A 21292-nucleotide genomic window follows, 5' to 3' on the forward strand; every position below is an offset into this window, starting at 1 on the left:
CACGCGTCACACGAAAAGGAAATAAGTACGCAATACAAATTATTGTGAATTTTCTTGTTTAACAAGAAAACACATTTTCTTTATGTTTCTTATAATATGTTAAATATATAAATTAATTAAATGCTTGGTATTATTTTAAAAATTGTTGAATAGCATTACATATTTTTCAGAGGAATACGCGTAGTAATATCAGGATTAAGTTTACGTGGCGAATCAACAGGGAAATCCTGTTACGTTTTGTAGGTGATTCCTACGTTATTTTTAGCACGTTTTCAGACCTCAGCCGGACCAGGGTACGTGTCGGTTGACTGCTATACAGCTATCAAAAATGATGTAAGATGCTAATCCTTGCAGTCAAGGCAGGGATGTCATGTATAATAAATATGTTATGTCATGTATAAAAAAATATACCTATGCTTTAGGAAACACATAGATCTATAATTTTTCTTCTGCTTTTAATACATTTTATAACAATGTTTAAATCCTACACCTACACTACAGGCAGTGGCGTAGCGAGGTCGGGTGTCACCCGGTGCGGCACTTAATAGTGTCACCCAGAGTTTCTTCCCCCCCCCCCTCCCGAACGAAATGAAATGTATATAATTTATATAGAAAATATATAGGCCTACTTTTAATAGTGTCCGCCCCCCCCCCCCCGAAGAAAGTCTACCGCCCCCCGCCCCGAAAATTTCAAGTGCCCCCCCCCCCGAGAAAAAAGTCTAGAAGAATCACTGAGTGTCACCCCCAGAGGCGTAGCGACCCTTCCCGGGGACGAACTTTCAATTTTCGATTTGCACCCCCCCCCCTCAAACTTTCGATTTGCACACCCCCCTCCCCTCAAACTTTTGATTTGCACCCCCCCCCCCAAACTATTTTTCTCTATATATTTTGCTATTTTTTGCCTTGGTGTCACCCCCCTAAATGGTGTCACCAGGTGTGGTCCGCAACCCCCGCCCCCCCCCCCCCCCTCGCTACGCCTCTGACTACAGGGATCGTACACAAAGTCGTCAAGACATTTTGCCGATTCACATCGTCAGAAAAACACTCTCCCACTCTCAACACAAGCCATAACCACAATGTTGATGAAAAGTATGTTTTCCATAACTACATTTACTTAGTACTTAGTAATCTAATAAACCCTATAGTTCAATATCCCTCCCGAGATTCACCAATAGCCTTACAGTGGTTTACACCCCATCCGTTCTTACACCAGAGCTAGACGCCATGCCCCCCCCCCTTTGTTTCCTCCGTTCCTAGGTGAATGACATTGAGTGTTGGAAGGAGAGTAGTGGTTTTGATAATGCCATGCCATTTTTTTAAACCTTTACTGAGCTTACAATGTCGTATGTTTGTGAACTTGCTATCAAATCTGTAGACTTGTTCGCCGTGACATAGGGGGGGGGGGGGGAAATCCCGGTGGGCTGCAGTGAACGAAGCTGTTAGGCCTTTTCAAATTTTCATACTTTGTTGGTTAACCCTTACAGCCCCGGTTCCATAATTTTCCCATCTCCCTCTGTATTCCACCAGCCTGGATTGAAAAAATGCACTAGGAAAAAATTTAAGTCGAGGGGGGGGGCTTTATTTTATTTCTCTGGTCGCTTGTGCATAGCCAGTCAATCTTGTCTCACTTTGTAAAGAGTGTAACTCAGTTGTTATCCATTTGTATTGAAGCTATTTCCAACGCAGTGACATGTCATTTCGGCGTAATAGATATTAAATTAGTAATCTAATAAACCCTATATGCCAATATCCTTCCGAGATTCACCCATAGCCTTACAAATATTACTATACATTAAGAACAGAATAATGAGACATTACAAATATGCAATGATCTGCACATGTTTAATAAGTCTACATTTTTTTAAATCAAACAATTTTAGAGCTATGCCTCCCCCACATACACCCACCCCTAGAATCGCCTATGCTCAGGGGCGAAGCGAGGGGGGGGGGGCGGGGGTGCGGACCGCACCGGGTGACACCGTTTAGGGGGGGGGGGGGTGACACCAAGGCAAAAAATAGCAAAATATATAGAGAAAAACTTGAGGGGGGTGCAAATCAAAAGTTTGAGGGGGGGGGGGGGGGTTGGTGCAAATCGAAAACTTGAAAGTTTGTCCCCGGGAAGGGTCGCTACGCCTCTGGGGGGTGACACCATTAAGTGCCGCACCGGGTGACACCCGACCTCGCTACGCCACTGCCTATGCTTGAGCCTTCGAAACCTCTGCCACTTGAATGTGACGTGGAAACTGGAAGAGGTGGAAACGAACAATTGGATGATTTTTATGACTGCAGCAGATGCAACACAGATTGTCGAGATACCAGCTACATATATATGTACATCATGCAGGTTCTCAGTTACAGCTCATCGCTGATATATGCGCCGAGTAGGCCTATACTATACATCAATATACTTAAACAAAAAGATTGCGCATAGCCGCCATTTTAGAGTTATATTTGGACAGTGCTCAAATTCTGAGCAATATTAGGCATACAGTTAGATTTCAGCGTTTTAAAATATTAGTTCAATAGTTACAATTAAGACAGAACAAAATAGCCAGAAGTGATCTGAGGTCACCAGTGTGGTTTTACTTAGACCAGTGGTTCCCAAACTTTTTCAAACTTTTTTTCAGGCGGCCCCCTTTAACAAAAAGTAAGTGACCCCGCGACCCCCAAGGAATTAAAAAGTCGATATTTATAAGGACTAAAGTAAGATTTTCTTGTAGACTTTCAAAATGAATAAATATTTATAACTGTTTTAATACGATGAGTAAAATTTCATACTATTAACTAGCCTCAACATTCACAGTTTAGCTTTTCTTAACGCCAATCTCATGTCATTCTCAACAAGTAATTGGACAAGTGTTGAAAATCTGTTATCGCAAAGATATGTAGACACAAAAGAAAATAAAACTTGAAACGCAAACAAATTCACTTCACGATTCGGTATAAATGGTGCGTACTACCCCAAAAATGTGAGCCGTTTTTCATATGACGCGGAGTCATTCCGCAAATTTAAGAATTCATCTTATAATTAATCGGGAATGGTGGCAACATCAAGGGACGCAGAGAATGAATTACGTGTCAGTGCAGTTTCTTCTTCTTTAATCTCGGGGGAAATAACGCCGCAGTTTGTTTTCTAGAGATTTAAGATGCCCAGAAATCTCCTGTTTCAATTTTTTTTTTTTAAATTTATCTTACAATCAGATTCATCTACCAAAATGATGTTTAAGTTTCGAAGGTTTCATAGGCTTATAGTTATAGCTGAGAACAACTTTGCACAGTACGCATTGTTTTTCTCTATTTAATTTCCTGTGATGTTAGTAAAGCCGAATTTAAGATATTTTTGTAAATGGTTTTTGTTTTCATACTAGGGTTTAGTCTACCAGTTCGCGACCCCCCACCCCACCCCAGAAAGGCCTTCGCGACCCCTCTGGGGATCGCGACCCCCAGTCTGGGAACCCATGACTTAGACCAACCGACAAAGGAGGGGGAGGGCACTAAAAATGTCCGGAAGTCGGCGGGCATTAGCGAAAGTATAGGCTATATATTCAACATAAATTGTATCTTTTTTTTTTCTTCGAGGAGTTGGGGTGGGGGGGGGGGGGGAGTGTCCCACATCTTTAATAGAATTGAACGGAAGTATAAACAATATTAAATTGAAACAATATTAAATTGCCTCACAATGAGACAAGCAGTCCGCCTCTGCCCGCATTCTTTCTGTATACGTCACAATATATTGGCTAAGTATATTTTTATTATATAGCCTCATATTACGTTTTATAATTTATGGACGGGTGATAAAATGTAAATTATTGATAACGGTATAAGGTGTGGGATGAATGCACAATGTAATCCTCTTTTTAAAAAACATCCTTCAATTCTACAACCTATGCAGACTGCCTTCAACACTGCAAAGAGAAATGTATAGATTTAAAATACTTCATTGTTGAGTCCATATTATTTTTGAACACTATTCTACTGTGGGTTGCAGATAATAAATCACTCACACGGTGAAGTCTAACTACAATAAAGATTTAAGCCTATCCATTTTAAAACAAGTTTATGCTGAGAGCAGGTAATGATTTTTATGATTTATTTAATATTTTCGTCACGTCTTCCTTGCGTGGTGTAGTGCTGAAGCATGTTCTGCGGAAGCTGAACCATCTGTTGTATGACTCGTCGACAAAAATCAATTGCGGTTTAATATTATATTTGCTTTTTATTGCTGTTTCTCTCGTTCGTTTTTTATTATCGGTTAGCTTTTGCCCCAAGGTATAAGTTTAATTATAGACTAGTCCGATTGGGTAAAGGAAAGGGTTAAGGTCAGAGTTTCTTTCAGCTTTCTCATTCCAGGTGGGGGGTCCATTTGAAACTTAAAGGGAGGGAGGCGCACTTAAAATTTCCGGGGATGCGGACAACTAGTTAAAAATAATGCGAATTGCTAGTTGTGTTATTTTCGCATAAACTAAAAAAAAATTGCCATATCAGTCAGTCGCTCTACTCTCTTTCAACCCCGAATTCTCTTAACCTCTCCCGCCCACATTTCTGAGAGCACCATATGCAAGTATCCAAGTTTCCTACTTAAGCCGCCCACCCCCACCCCCCTTACACACACACACGATCTCATCCTAAAAATATAATGAACATTATTCTAAAAGATGTGCCAAATGGGTCATCCATAAATGACGTCACGCCTTTTTTTTTGGCGATTTTTACCTCCCACCTCACCTCCGTCAAACATTGTGATAAAAAGACGTCACACCTCAGCCTACAACCCCCCTCAAAACTGCAGTTGAATTTTTCTAAATACATATATATTTTTCCAAAATCTTGTCTGAGCTCTGTCAACATAGATATTTTAATTAATTCCTATTACAGTTTATTAGAACAGTTTTCTAAAACGCGAAATAACGGCTAAAACTCGTTTTGTAACATTGTTTTTTTATACTGCAAAAGTGTGACGTCACACCATCTGAAACCACCACCCCTCCCCTCATCACACAACGTCACAAAATTACGGACCCCCGTCCCCACTACGAGTGTGACGTCATTTATGTACGACCCCCAACGCATTTGTTTACTTATTTCAATTGTTAAACGTAATGTTAACAAGATGTATGTAAATGTGTGTACAATTCATCATCACATTTTCCCGTTCGTGCCCAAGTCACATGGGGCAGACGAAGTAGAGTTAATCTTTTTCAATGACCTCGGCAGAGGCGTATCGAGGGCGGGACGGGGGTGCTGACCGCACCGGGTGACACCATTTGGGGGGGGGGGGGGTGACACCATGGCAAAGATTTCCAAAATGTACAGAAGAAAAATGCTTTTTGCGAAAAGGCCGAAATCAAGAGCTATTTCAGACTTTGGCCGGTCCACTATGGCCAGTCTGCCGATTGGCCGGCCAAAGGCCGAAATCAAGCAAAGTTTCGGACTTTGACCGACCTATGGAAGGCTATATTGGCCAATGCGCGGATTGGTCGGCCAATCCTAGCATTGGCCGACTTCGGGCTTTGACCGTAACATATAGATTCTTGGGGAGGGGGGGGGGGGGGTGACTCCATGAAGTGCCGCACCGGGTGATACCCGACCTAGCGACGCTACTGGACCTCGGCATACAGGACAACAATGTGGTCAGCACTATGCACAGCCGCGTTAGTTTCCCTAATTCCTCTGTGTTCTTGCTCGCCGGCGCTATAGATAAAGATGTGGCTGCCGATCTGCTTACTCCTACTGATTTTCTGACTCCCCTTCCCCACCTCGACGTTGGTTTACTATATAGATCAACAGGAGGGGGGGGGGGTGATCTTCTGACCCAGCTCTCCCGAAATTTAGATAAATACCCCGCGTGTTCCTTCTTCTCCTCCGGGGAAGCATTTGACCTCTGTATTTGACTATAAGCCTATAGATTCTATATTGGTGCCTGTACTAGCAATTTTATTGGAACGTTATTATTTACCTTTTTTTCATGTCAGCTACATAAACCTATCCGAATTGTAGAATGTAGGCCTAGGCTAACCCACTATAACAAATGACAGCCATCTTTTACTTGTCAATTTTCTTTACTATGATTTATCGAAGTGTGTCTGCTATTTTCGATATAATTTATATTTAGTACAAAAAAAATATTGGAACAAATTATTCAAGCTCAACTCCCCCCCCCCTCCCCCCCCCCCCAATCCCCCCAAATTTTCACCGTGATTTTGGTACCACAAAATCAAATGAATTTATGTAGAGACGAGCAACTATTTTTAGACTACTGCATTAGTCGTGTGAATTATGGGTAACTGGAATCGAGTTGCTGATTCCAACACAGCAGTAATACTTTTTCGTATTGGTAGGCCAATTTAATTTTCCTTATATTTTCTCATTGTCTTACTGTAAATTTAATATATTACACGTAGATCTCTCTCTATCTAGACTAGTATATTTTCGTATTGTGACTATTCTTTTAGATGGGGGTATTCGATGCGTATGCATTATCAAACGTATTATTATTATTAATACATTAAGTTAGATAATAGATAATATAGAAATTATAGATCTCTAAGTCCAGAATCGCCGAGTGCCAAAATGAAAATGTTTTTTTTTATATGTGTTGCAGATGAGATATCTATGATAATATTACTCAATAATAATATCACTATCACTTTATGAATGTGCCTCCTGAAACCAGTAGATCTAGACTAGATCTGGTATTCGTAATATTTTAATATCAAGGCCGAGCCTAACGGACACTGTAGATCTAGTTTGTTAGCGTCTTTACTACTCTTTACTCTTTGGGGATGGGGATGTACACTTTGTACTTAATACTTATTATGTACTTTAAGCCCTAACTAACTGCTGTATTTTATATAGACTAGATACTACAATAGATCTAGTTAGATCTTAGGCCCCTAACTAGAAATAAAGATAAATACCCACTCTTCAGTTTTCTTAACTTAATATTAATAGTTAGGAGGATAACCAGTCTAGTCTAAGTTTGCAGATCTATTCTAAGTTTCCCAGATACCTTTTACTATTATTACTTACTAGTAATTACATCTTGTGAAATTTAAACACCAAAAAAATATCATAATGAAAAGATAAAAATTTAGGTTAAAAGAACTAACTTAATAAATTATAGGCTATTGAATTAAAAATTGAATACTATTATTATTTATTATTAATAATTTAATACTTAGCCCTAAATTTGAGTAGCCATAATAGTATTAATAGCCCACAAGGGTGAGGGAAAGTGGGGAGTTGCAGTCCATTGTGTGACACCATTAAGGGGGTGACACCCATTTGAAAAATCATAAAATCTACTGTCAAAACAATGTGCCATTAAGTTAGAATAATTAAAAAGTAGAAAGGCGGGAGACACCAAACAAAATATCCAAAAATTGTTGGATGGGGGTGGTGTGACACCCTTAGTTACCACACTGGGGTCATCAGACCTGGTGTCGCCACTGAAATACTAATGTATTATAAGTTAGTTCAGGCTAGAAAATACTGTTAATTTAATTTCTACAATAGTGTAAAGAAAATGCAACAATAACTATTTCTAACATTTTTTTGTTAGATGACAATTATTAAATTAAATTTTGATTATTTTATCCTAATGCTTATATGTATAACGTTTCATTTTCAGGGATATTCTCTAGAGTGGACTGACAAAAAAGATTGATCAACTACAACTCAGTTGATTAGACTTGCAGTAAATTATGTCACTTAGTAAAGGAAGTCACAAGTCATTAAAAAATTTCTAGTGATAACCAACATTGATAAATGGATACAGAAGATGAAACTGAACCAGAAAAGGACATTTCATTACAATCTGAGCCAGACTGGGAAGAAATCTCTAATGATGTTGGCCACATCAGTAACAATAGCTTCGACCACAATTCTATGGAATCTGAAAAAAATACTAAAGGCAAACATAAACGTGAGAGGGGTCCCCCAATTGTGTGCTTGATGTGTAAAGTGGTGTGGACTAAAAATAGAAAAGGGGGTAGATTATTCATGTTTGGTGGAAGTCGGCCTTTTATGGCAAAGTTTGAAGCAAAATTTAAGGCACTGATGGGTCAGCAAGATTTGATAGAACTTCAGAAAAGGTCGGCTACAAAGTTTGGACGAAGTTACATTTGTAGAGAGTGTTATTTAGTGGTCAGACAAACTTATGACAATATAAGAAAAATTCAACGTGATGTGGCCCGATCTATAAGTCGGGTCAAATTCATTTCAGGGATGAACTCACAATCAGTTATCAGTGATGACTCAGGATCTGATCAAGATTTAGAAATTAATGACCATGGTAGGAAGTTTAAAATCTATCAAATATAAAACATCTTAACAATAATTTATTTCCAGATTTTAAAAACTAATATTCCCATGTACAACTACATTTTAAAACAATGTCTCAATTCTATTGTTTCAGATCAGGTTCCTCCTAAAAAGAAGCTTCCTCCTGTTGCTGAAAGAATAGCAGAGAAAATAGCATCATTGACATTAATTAAAATCAACCACAAAACACCTCAAATTATTCTAAGACCAATTAATTTAAATCAAACTAATTCTGACAATATAGCTGATAATGATAAAAATACACCCATTGAAATTGTAAAAGACCCTCTCCTATATACTCAACATAGGCAAGATCAAGATATTGTGAATGAAATCAACTGTAACAAGGATTTAGAACAAAAAAATGAGGCCAACAGTTCTCCATCAGCTAAAGAAAGAGATAATATTTCTACAAAAATAAATATTTATGTAGATACACAAAATCACAAGGATAAGTTGCATATACCAAATGAAGGTGCAGATTGCAGTGTCATTTCTTTAAATGCGGAATTATCATTTGTTTCACAAAATGCATTGATTAACGATCTGTTTGAGACAAACAGCTGGTCTAACAACATAGATCTAGATCATTTAGTAAACACTGAAGCAGGCAGTATAGAAAAGGGCCTTAACTCAAGTTTCAAACCATCACAAAATGAATTGTCTGAAATATTGGCAAATCCTTTATTACTGATAAAATCTCCACAGGTAACTTTATTTTGAAATGCATTTTCTAAGCTGAGGAATGTTCAAATATTTTGGCAGACATACTAAAAAGTAGTAACATAATAGTATGATAAAAGTATTCATAATTTTCTTTTAATAGTAATTCTTTTTTTTACTATTCACAGCCTATTAAGCTTGCTGAAGTTAAAAATGAAAGTGTCTACATATGTGGGGAAGGAGGATGTGATTGGATGTTTAGTTCAAAATTTTTTTGGGAAAATCATATCAGACATTTCCATCGATGTAAGTTTCTATCAAATTCATTACAATTTATTGTTAATTTCTTGTCAGATTATTATCTTTTTGTAAGAAGCAAAGTTGTAGGAAATTCTCATTTTAAAAAGGTATAATGAATTAGAGTAATTTAGCCCTAAATAATTTTATGTTATCAAAAATCATTTAAAAAACTATTAGAAAATGTATTACTACTAATACTACTATACCTGTATTTTTTCTTTGACAGCTGGCAAACCATTTATATGTCCATTTGAGGGTTGTGGTAGACGTTTTACTGGAAAAAGTAAACTGGAGTTGCATGTTAGATCACACACAGATGAACGACCTTTCATTTGTGATAAGTGTGGTAGTGGATTCCGTGGAAACCAAGAACTAAGGGCTCATCGTCTAACTCACACATGCAAGTTTGCTAGTTATTAGAGAAAATTTTTTAAGCTAAGGATTTTCTGTAACTTTTAAGTCAGAATTTGAGTTATCAAAATATAATTTCACTTGTAAACTATCTTAAATCTTTGTTATATCGTTATCTATGGGGATCATCGTCCCCAGTGGTAACAAATTTAATTAAATCACATCTTGTCAATATATTCTCTACAGCTGAAAAGCCTCATCAGTGTCCAAAATGTGATAAAAATTTTAAACTTCTGAGTAGCCTCAAGGTATGGGAAAATTAAAATAGTGTATAAAATGCATAGATTTCTTTACTAAATTTTTAAAAATATTTTTGGATCTATCCTTTTTTTTCTATAAATTTAAATAAAATACTGTTCCACTTTTTTGCTGGCATTTAATAACTGGAAACTCAACAATAACAAATTTACATTTTGATTGCCACACAAGCGCCATCTTCAATTTCATGATGGTGGAGACTTCCCATATCCCTGTACATATCCCGAGTGTGAGAAGTCTTTTAAAAGTAAATATGACCTGAAGTGTCACAACAGATTACATACTGGAGAGAAACCTTACAAGTGTCCAGAGCCAGGCTGTGGCATGTCATTCAGGATACCTTGCCAGTTTACAATGCACAAAAGATCTCATACTGGTCAGTATCCAGATAATCAATAACATTAAGATTAGCATGTTAAATTTTTATCCTTTAGGAAAATATGAAACACCAAAGTATTTAATTTAACATATTTTAAGTTAAGAAGCATCTTTGAAAGTTTGCATTATTGCTTGATACTTTTTAAAAACTTTTTTCTTTCTTGAGTAAACTGAATTGTAAACTATTAATTTTTCACTGTTAGGAGAGCGGCCATTTCGATGTAATATTGATGGTTGCAATGCTGCCTACATTTCTTCCAATGCATTGCAAGCACACATGCTTAGTCATACATCAGAGAGACCATTTTGCTGTGAATTTTGTGGAAAGACCTTCAAACACAAGATGTTGTATCGTATGCATCTTAAAAAACATTCTGGTATGTTAAACCATTAGAATGTTTTACTCTATGTGTATTTGGCATTCATTTAACTTAAATAATGTTTAAAAAAATATTTCCTGACTGCAGGTCCACAGAGTTTGATGTGTCCTATGGAAGGGTGTGGAGAAGAATATGCTGAGCGTAGGTCTCTTGATCAACATATGGCTAACCAACATGGAATACAAGATTATAAACCCTTGAACAAAAAAATTTATGAGTGCACTGAACAAGGGTGTGGACTGAAATATGGCACAGATGGAGGCTTACGCTATCATAAACTTAGGGTGCATAAAAAATCAAACTTCCTTGCAGAAGAGGATCTGTTTTCAAGAAAGCTGAGTTGCCCATTTGATAAATGTGAAAGGGTTTATGAAGAGGCGGTGAGCCTGGAAGATCACTTGACAAAAGCTCATAGGTCCATTCCCAGAGAAAAATTGTGCCCATTTTGTGGACTTGCATTTCCTTTTATGGAACAATTTGAATTACATATACACAACATCCACAATGAAAGCTCTTTATTAAATGAACAACTGGTAAATATCATAATCAGACTTTTTAATTAAAGAAATTATAGGGAAAATTATGAAAAAGTACATTTAAGTTTTTGATGTTTCACTATTTATAATAATGTGTTTTCCCCTCTAAGAAAGGCATGTTTGTATGTAACTCTGAGAGATGTGGATTGAGATTCCCAAGACTTGAGGAGCTAAAACATCATGTGACTTGGCATCTTGGTAAGGCAGAGCATTGTTCATAACATTACTTAAGATTTATGGGCAGATGAAGTAGAGTTCATCTGTTTTAGAAATAATGTGGTCAATATGTGTGTCTAGCCATCTTATATTTCCCTGAAATGAGTCAGATTCTCATCATAGCTGAGTAGGGTCATGTAATCCAACGGGCTCAAGTAATTATATTAGTTGCATTGTTTTTTTTCCTGTATTGTTAATACTGAACAATTTTATCATTGGTTGATGTGTGTTTTTAAGGTAACCCACCTTACAGATGTGAATATGAAAATTGTGGGAGATCTTTTCTTCTGGAGAAAATCTACAATGATCATCAAATTGAGCATGAAAATCTAAAACCATTTACCTGTAGTTTTGATCACTGCCAAGAAGGCTTCACTTCACACCTCAAAGTTCTTAAACATTCCAAGATTCATTATGGTAAATTTTCTGTGTAAATTTAATCATGGGATATTTGACTGATTATTTTAAAAATGATTTAGCAAATACCTATGATCACAAAGTTAAAGATTTATTTTTAATCATGTTTTCAATTTATTTTGAGATATTTATAAAAAGTTCATTCATTTTGAATGTAAAAATAATCCTGGCATAGAACCAAATCAAATTTTTATTATATGCAGCAATTATTTTCAGGTTTATTCAGATGTCCTTTAGATGGATGCAGTAAAGCCATGCAGACTTTAAGCAATGCTCGAATACATCTTCAACACCATGAAAAACCATTTGTTTGCTTGTTGTGTGGTAAAAGATTCTCTTCTAGTCACCTTTGGACAAAACACCAAAGATCTCACACAGGTAAATATTTTCCTTAGCAGGTATATAAAAAAAAAATTGTATTTTTTTTCCTATTGTAATTAAGAGATCTACATAGTACATGTGAGGAAGATGCATTAATTTAAAACTATTTAATAAATCCTCTAACTATGTGTTCATTTACAAAGTTATCTTATTTGTAGTATTTTTTACTGCCGGTATTCTTTGTATTCAAGGTTGCAAAAATAACTGATAAAAAGTAACTTTTGAAAACATGTCTGTTAACATAAAAAAACACTGTAAAACAGTATATTCATGGGCTATTTATGATAATAATAAATGATATTTTTTTTGTTATCCCTGGTCTAGGTGAAAAAGTTTATGAATGTAAAGTTTGCTCTAGTCAGTTTTCACACCCAGAAACTCTCAAGCAACACAAGATGAATCACAAGGGAGAGAAGCGTTACATGTGTGAAGAATGTGGTCAAAGCTTCAGCAGTCAGGTCTCTAGAAAGAATCACATGAAAAGCCATACTCGTAAGTGAAACAATATTTTGGTATAATTGGTAATGCTATATTTTTAAGTGAGACCATGGTATTCCATAGTCATAATTTAATATATCTGTTATAGTGGTATACCATACTTGGGACTCAATGTTTACTTATCCTAGATTTTCAAGCTCAAAGCTCTGACATTCTTGTTTGTTTAAAACCTCTGTTTTAGAAGAACTTCCATTCATCTGCCCAGAAGAAGGATGTGGTAAGGCATTCAGAGAAAATGGCTCCCTTAAAGCCCATCAAATTACCCACACAAAACCTAGCCACTTGTGCACTCAGTGTGGCAAGGTGTACAAGTTCAGTATCAGCAAACACAAGTGCAAAATTGATCCTATAGATCATATACAACCAGCGGCAAATGTTGGGTTCCTACAGAACAGCATGCAACAGCAAGACATAATGCAGCCCCAGCTGTTAAGGCAAACCCCTGTCCAAACTCCATTGTCACAGCCCTTACCCCAGACAGTGCCCCAGTCAATACCAGTAGCTCAGGCCATCTCTCATTCAGTAGTTGACTCCATGCCCCAGTCCATTCCCCTGACAATACAGCATATACAACAACCATTGGCGCAGCCACTACCTCAAATGCCACAACAATTACAGCAACAACAACAACAATGTAAGTATTTTTCTGACATTAATGTCACAAAAATGTCTATTTGTTTATTCTGTAAAATAAAGTTGCATGTCAAAACTGATAAATAAATAAAACAAGTTTTTATGACAGCTGTTTCTGTACATGGTCTCAAAGAACTTAAAAGAACCAGTATTGCTTTCTGATTAGTCAAAATAAAAATTTTGCATTAGTCAACATAGTAAAAAATGGCTACAGCAACACATCAAAATTTATATGAAGTCGTTTAATTAAATAATTTGTCTCTTATACATAATATGTTTATTTTAAAGAACTTCTTTAAAAACTGATATACTGCAATTAACACTATGTCTACTCTACAATGTTTTGTTCATACTTGTAGAAATGTTATCACGCCCCACTTTACTATCTCCCTATTTTTACAGTAACTTTATTAAGGTTTTTAATTTAACTGAAATAAAACATAATTGTTTAAAAATTTGAAACAGATGTTTTCTAAAGTTGATTTTTAATCATTGTACCTCATTGGTGGGAAAAACAATAATCATTGTACCTCATTGGTGGGAAAACCAGAACAACTCATTATTTTGAAACTATCCCTACAGATAACATGAACAATCTGATGATGATGTCTGAACCACCACCCCACTCTTATGTCATGGAGGTGGAAGAAGCAGCTAGAGCAATGAGACAAAACTATGCTGCACCAGATACCATAGTTCTACAAGAGGCTCCTCATTATAACTATATTATTTTGTATGATCGACCTGTGCAATAGCATTTTGATTTTTATAACTATTTTAAACAAACATTATATATTTAGTTTAGATAAATTAAAATTAAGTGCTTTAGATATATATTTGTTTTAAAAGTATGTCAAAGAACATATGTAACTGAATAATTTTTGTTAGTAGAAAATCAACGAAAACTACTGGGTAGTTTTTTTTATTTCTTTTATGATTCTAAACATACACTTTGTACCATAATAGATATATCTGTTATGTTTTTATTTTAAGAAAATTAATTAAAATGCGCCCTATTTTATATGTGCAGCATTTCTTACTGGTCCAGATTTTTGTACAATTGATACTTCTTAAAATTTTCTATTTTAAATAAATTTATAGAATTTACATTAAAGTTTTTTAATTACAATTTTAAAGTCAAGCTCTTGTTCATATTTTGTTTGAACCCAATTTTATAGAGATGTAGGTAGTTAACGATCAATAACATTTAGAAAAATATACAAGTTGTGATGGTTTTTAATTTAATTTTTTTATTATAACTTACATTAAATACTCTTTGTATTCTTGAAGTTCGTAATTTATTGTGTATATCAGAACCAAGTAAATATCAAATTCCTACTATCATGACTTCACGCGCATGATTAATAAAATTATTTATGTGGGTGTCTAATTATTCTTTGAAGCTAAAATAATTTGCGACAAAAGATGTAAATTATTTTAGCTATAGTTTAAATTGATTGTTTTATCCTGATGCTGTCTCAAAGTCATTTTTAAATTAGTTTAAAGATAAAGTTTGTGCTATAAAACTAAACATTCCAAGGACTATGCTATTTTAACAATTTTGATTCAAACCACATGAGGAAAGACTAAACATAAACACATTCAGTTTGTTCTTCTGAAGTTAAATTTGAGGATAAATGTGCTTTAAATTATGTGGTTATCACCTTGCAGGTAGAAAATAAAGGAGTTTAATTAATGTAGTTAGTAGTGACAGTATTTTAAAATGTACTAGGTCACTGCTGCTTGAAGTTTATTTAACTTCAATCACTCAAAGTAGACTACACAATCTATAAATATATCTTTCAACATTGAAAGTTTTATAAATAATAGCTAAGTGTTAACACCTAATTAGTTATTTGATATTTAATAAATACCTAATAGGAAAATACTTGTGTGCAAAAAAAAAAAAAAAAAAAAAAACATGATATAAAAATAAAAAACAATTACAAATCATACATTTAGGCCATATAAAGTTATCCTTAAACTTAAATAAGTATTTTTAGCAATCACAAATTATCACAAAAAGTCACCACTCCACCCCCGCCCCTTCCAGTAACTAAATCTTTACATTCTATAAATATTGAGTTGTTTCCCTTTATATTGAAAATTAAAAAAATAAACAATAGTTAGCTATTTCTGGTCAGTATCGCACAGTATTTAGTATTTAGAGATCGGCATGGTCGAGTCGGTAAAGCTCATGGTTGATAAACCAACACGTCTCGAGTTCAAACCCTCGGGCAGATGAGGATAGGCCAGAAATTAACTTTAAACAGCAGTGTTTGCGAGTAAGATTTGATATAATGAACAGAGGCCATCTGAAAATTAGAGTGGTTTCCCCTGAATCTTCTACTAAATAGTACTAGATCTAGACTAGATCTGTGATAATCGTTGATTAACTTAGATTATTCACTAGACCAGTAACTAATCTAGATATTATATATAAATTTGGCCTATATCTCCTATGGATAGGATTATATTAATTTTAAGAATTTTAATAAATCTCGGAAATTTTTAATCTAGAATAATTTAGGGTAGATCTAGACAATCTACTCTAGTAAGTAAGGCACAAAACCAGGGGGAAATTTCACAAGTGAGTGCTAGAATTTGCTTGGCGGTAGTCTATTAATTAAAAAAGCCACTAGATCTAGATCTAATTATTTAATGCAGTACATGTGTTAGCGCTATTTCACACTTGAGTGCTAGAATTTGCTTGGCAGTAGTCTATTAAAAGCCACAAATTAATGCAGTACATGTGTTAGCGCTATAGAGTATAGACTATAGTCTACTCTAAGAAAGGAATACTGTACTGTGAAAAGATACTGTATTGTTAGCATAGCATTTATATTTAAGACAATCACCATCTTCAATCATCAATATCTTCAACTTAACAAGAAAGCATAATATTATAGGAAATCATTACATTAAAAAAAAGTATCAATACCGCAATACCACACTAATTAAACAAAGTTACATATTAATCAATGACATCTATTTCAGGCAATGAATTTTATAATCAATGACCACTGCCTGTCCCCAAGCTCTGGTTCCATTATTTGTTTAATGTGCAAAACTTCTAGAAAAGGAGATGAGAGATTATTTATGTTTGGGGGCAATCGACCCTTTATGGCCAGGTTTGAAACAAAGCTTTTGGCTTTCATTGGTAAGGAGAAATTCACAGCACTGTGTCAGAAGTACAAAACTAAGCGTGGAAGGAGCTACATATGCAAAAATTGTTACAGTACAGTCAACAAAACATTTGACAATATCAGAAAGATCCAGATGGGCGTCTCAATGTCTGTTAGAAAATTTATTCCAGCAGATGACCTTTCAGGAGATGAGTACAGCTCAGATTGGATAACTGAGTCACATGGTAAGACCCCAAATTTTTGTTCTCGGCATCTGTGTTTATGGGACATCATGGCGTAGCAGGAGAGAGCTAGACTGCTAGCTCAAAAGTCTTGAGTTCAAATCTGGGTTCAAGTCAGTAGAATGTTCCTGAGTCCACCCAGTTTCTGATGGGTACTTAACTCAGCTTATGGAAACAAAGGTGGCTAGGTATATGTGCTGACCACACTATCCCTTTCATATGCAGAGATCTCTGAAGCAGATGAACTCTACTTTATCTGCCCCATGTGTCTTGGGCACGAACTGAAAAAGATGATGATTACTCGTAAATAAATAATAATCTGTAAAATCTTCTGTACATCATGCATATTGTTATCTTTCCCCTACACAGTTACTAAAAAAGTGCATTCCAACATTTGTGTTTTGATAGAAGTGGGTTTTTTTTTTTTTGGAAACCAGTCACTTACTCTTTAAACAATTTTTATTTTTTGAACTTTTAATTATATACACCATTTATACTTGTAAAACATGTTTTCCATGTTTAATTTGCAGTTGATGTTCCTAAAAAGAAACTTCCTTCAGTTGCTGTAAGAAAGACTGAACAAATTACTTCCCTTACCCTTGTGAAAATCAACTATAAAACCCCTAAAGTTGTTCTAATACCTGTTAAGCGTGGTGAGTCTTTAGATCAACAGAGTGAACAAGAACAGTGCAATGGAATGCTGGGAACAGCAGAAGAAGAAGGGAATTCTGATGATTCTAAAAATACAGTTACACAACAGAATAACAGTAAAAAAAATATTTTTGTGGGTGATAGAAGTTCCAACAGTGTTAGCTTACCAAACACTGAAAGTGAAAATACTGGCGCAGTTACTAATAAAGCTTTCAGTGATACAAACAAACTTGCTGCAACAAATGATACAACTGCTGAGATGACACAAATCTTAGCTAATCCACTCCTTATTGTGAAAACACCTTTAGTAAGTTTTTACTTAGATCTACATACATATCACATAATATTTATATTTGTGTTTTATAATAATAATATCTTTAATAAGTTTAAAGCTGACTACAATTTTAATTAACATTTGCAACCATTATTTAAAATAATCTTTTAAATTTAAAAGGTTTTCAATTTTAACTCTTAGCACATTTTAATTGTAACTTTAAATTTTGAATTTTTTTTTCAGCCAATTAAATTACTTGATGTCAAAAATAAAAATATTTTTATATGTGGTGAGGGTGGATGTGATTGGATTTTCACTTCTAAATTCTTGTGTGAAAATCATATCAGACATTTTCATTACTGTAAGTTGTAATAAACTGTTGGTATAGATAAGTATATTTCTTTACTTTATCCTGTCTATACTTTTGCTCAGTGCCAATTAAATCATTGAAAGTTTAAGATTTTTCAATAAAAATTATGAGTATAACTGGCCAAATAAACTTAATCAACTTAAATACATTTCCTATTTTACTATTTCTTTACAGATGAATATATTTTTTATTTGTGTTGATATTTCTTCTGTTTTATGTATAATTATTCACTGTTCCCCACTGTTCACAATGTTAAAAAAAATCTCTGTTTGTTGGTCTGCTCCACATAAAACCTCTTATTTAATATTTTCTTCTATTCACAGATGGAAAGCCCCATAAATGCCCATTCAAGGACTGTAATAAATATTTCTCTACCAAAAGTAAACAAATTCAGCATTGTAGAAAACACACAGGAGAGAGACCATTTGTTTGTGAACAATGTGGGAAGTCCTTCAGGGGTTCTCAAGAGTTAAAACATCACAAGGGCACTCACATAGGTCAAGGAAATTTAATTTTTAAAAATAAAATATTGTAAACCCTATTTTAAAAATCAGTAGGATTCTTAGAAGTTGATCAAAATTGTATGTGCAATTTCAGCCAGCTTAAAACAAATAATAAAATGGTCAGCTTTTAAATTAGGCTACATAAACTGTGGATTAAATTTTTTGTTAAATTAATATTCAATCGAGTTTTAAAGGTTTAGAAAAGATAATTACTTTATGATTGAAGAAGCAGCACCATAAAAGTTTTTGAATAATTTATGAATTTCTATGGTTGATACCATTTATCTATATCTTGCTATGAGTTCAATGAATTCATGCATTTGTTACAAGTTATTTATCTAAAACTTATTTTATCAATAGTGGGAAAACCTTACATGTGTCCAAAAGCAGATTGCTACAAGTCTTTCAAATACATTAACAGTATGAAGGTAACATTTAGTTTATTTTAAAATCAGCATGCATTAATAAAAACACTAATGTATTTAGAGAAAACAAAATTTTCTATTTGAAGATTTCGGATATTGATACACACATTTTAAGTTTTAAAATTAGAGCAAACTCAGAATTCCTAATGTCTTCTCTGTAACCAGCGCCATCTCCAGTTTCATGATGGGAATTACCCATTCCACTGCTCCTTCCCAAAATGTGCTAAAGCTTTTAAAAACAAGTACGAGCTGAAATGTCACACTAGACTCCACACAGGAGAGAAGCCTTACTGCTGTAGAGAGGCAGGCTGTGGAAAATCTTTTAGGTTACCCTGTGAATACACAAAACACAGGCGCACACATACAGGTATGTTGACTTAAATTGATGAGAATTTTAAATTGACATTTTTTGTCATGGCTGGATACATTTTAATATATGAAATTCAATTGTAACTCGTAACATTTACCTTATGGTACCTAATGCAGATGAAGAAGAGTTAATCCTTTTCTTTCTTTTTCTCTGTATTTCAAAAAATTTGTTTGGGTTGGGGGGGGGGGGGGGTGTTAGCCTTATCTGTTACTGACCAGATTTTGATACAGACTGGGTGGACTAATGTGTGTCTTTCGAACTTGAGATTTCAGGTTTAGTATTTATTTTTTCTAAATGTAGCTACAGCTTTACTTATTGATACCATTTTCAGGTGAACTGCCATTTAAATGTCCATGGGCTGGCTGCAGCTCCGCCTACATAACCTCTGGTGGTTTGACCAGTCATGTGATGAATCATTCCAAAGAGTTCTCCTTCTGCTGTGAGTTCTGTGGCAAAACATTCAAGCATAAGATTTCATACACTACACACCTGAGGCACCACACAGGTAGGTTTATTGCAAGATGTGTTCGAATGTACACAATGTTAAACCAACTGTAATCTGGCAAATAGATTAACACAGTTAAACCAACTGTAATCTGGCAAATAGATTTACACAATGTTAAACCAACTGTAATCTGGCAAGTAGATTTACACAATGTTAAACCAACTGTAATCTGGCATGTAGATTTACACAATGTTAAACCAACTGTAATCTGGCAAATAGATTTACACAGTGTTAAACCAACTGTAATCTGGCAAGTAGATTTACACAATGTTAAACCAACCGTAATCTGGGACATCACACAGGTGGGTTCGTGGCACAAAAGTGTTCATTTAGTATAAATGTTTCATTTCCTATCAACAGTGTGGTTTAAAAAATATGGTAGAATAACACAATAGTCACACTATGTGATCCATTTGATACCTTATGAATGTTATAAATTAACTAAGTAAATTAGATATGTTAAACTTTTATTAAAAGAGTTTTAAAATTTAAAAGGTTATTTAAAATAAAAAACTCAAATCTTTGCAGATCTGAATAACAAAAGAATGACTTTAAAGGAGCGTGAAGAGTCCAATTTGTCACAGAAGGATGTTCAAGTAAAAGTGGGGACCAAACATCAGGACTGTCAACAGTCCAGCTTATGACAAGGAGAAGTGGGTAACATAACAATGTAAAACTATGACAGGAAGTTGTTGCCACTTTGTCTTTAATTGGAAGATGTTGAGATCCACACTGAGACTGAGGTTGTAACAATTCTTGAATTATATTTTAATCAGTGTAAGTAAGATGCAACTTTTTTATTTTTGAATGTATGAATTGCATTGTTTCTTCATCTCAACAAAGCTAACCAACTTCCTGACTGGTAAAAATAATTATTGAACAATTTGAAAATATATTTTGAAGTTTTGTAAAAAGCTAGTTGAACATTCAACTCCTCCTACAGTTGATGATATTTGCTTTATTTCACACCAAAGTTTCTGTAATTTTTTCTACTTGTTGAAAGGACTATACAAAAATGTTCTTGTGTATTTAGATTATCCTTATAGAAATTATATTGAGCAGTTGTAGTTTATGAATGAATGCATGAAAACTTGCATATTAAAGTAAGTATTTCTCTTGTAGATGTGAACTCAAGGACTGATCTTTAAACTTGTGAGACTTCAAACACAAAGAAAACTGATTTGGATAAATTTGATACAACACATTATCAATCATGTGACGGGAGAAATTTTGAGTTTTCTTTTTAACACTCATAATACGTATTTCAAACAACTTTATAGTTGCTGAAGGATCAAAACAATATTAAACATTAAGTGAAGCAGCTCAACATGTGTCATTGTATAGTATTTTTACTGTTATTTGTCTGCTGAATGTTAATGCTTTATTTGTAACAATGTGAAGTATTTTGCATATATTTCAAGTTGTCTTAAAAAG

The 21292-nt window shown here is 34.6% G+C and overlaps 1 protein-coding gene across 1 annotated transcript; it reads left to right on the plus strand.

The window, feature by feature from the left end:
* The first annotated feature begins 6269 nt into the window (after positions 1 to 6269).
* Positions 6270 to 21185, plus strand: LOC131945212 (uncharacterized). Its single transcript, XM_059306239.1, has 25 exons — positions 6270 to 6334; positions 7631 to 8293; positions 8417 to 9030; positions 9174 to 9291; positions 9512 to 9685; positions 9883 to 9944; positions 10126 to 10330; positions 10536 to 10709; positions 10800 to 11245; positions 11359 to 11446; positions 11702 to 11881; positions 12098 to 12259; positions 12587 to 12754; positions 12942 to 13394; positions 13976 to 14147; positions 14684 to 14686; positions 15929 to 15983; positions 16391 to 16763; positions 17291 to 17718; positions 17929 to 18046; positions 18379 to 18552; positions 18919 to 18986; positions 19149 to 19350; positions 19685 to 19858; positions 20387 to 21185. The coding sequence occupies exons 2-25, from the start codon at positions 7768 to 7770 to the stop codon at positions 20500 to 20502; spliced, it is 5253 nt and encodes a 1750-aa protein (XP_059162222.1). The 5' UTR covers positions 6270 to 6334; positions 7631 to 7767; the 3' UTR covers positions 20503 to 21185.
* The last annotated feature ends 107 nt before the right edge of the window (positions 21186 to 21292 follow it).

The sequence above is a fragment of the Physella acuta genome, unplaced genomic scaffold, assembly GCF_028476545.2.
Source record: "Physella acuta isolate Inbredline_101_S28 unplaced genomic scaffold, ASM2847654v3 ptg000531l, whole genome shotgun sequence".
Taxonomy (NCBI): domain Eukaryota; kingdom Metazoa; phylum Mollusca; class Gastropoda; family Physidae; genus Physella; species Physella acuta.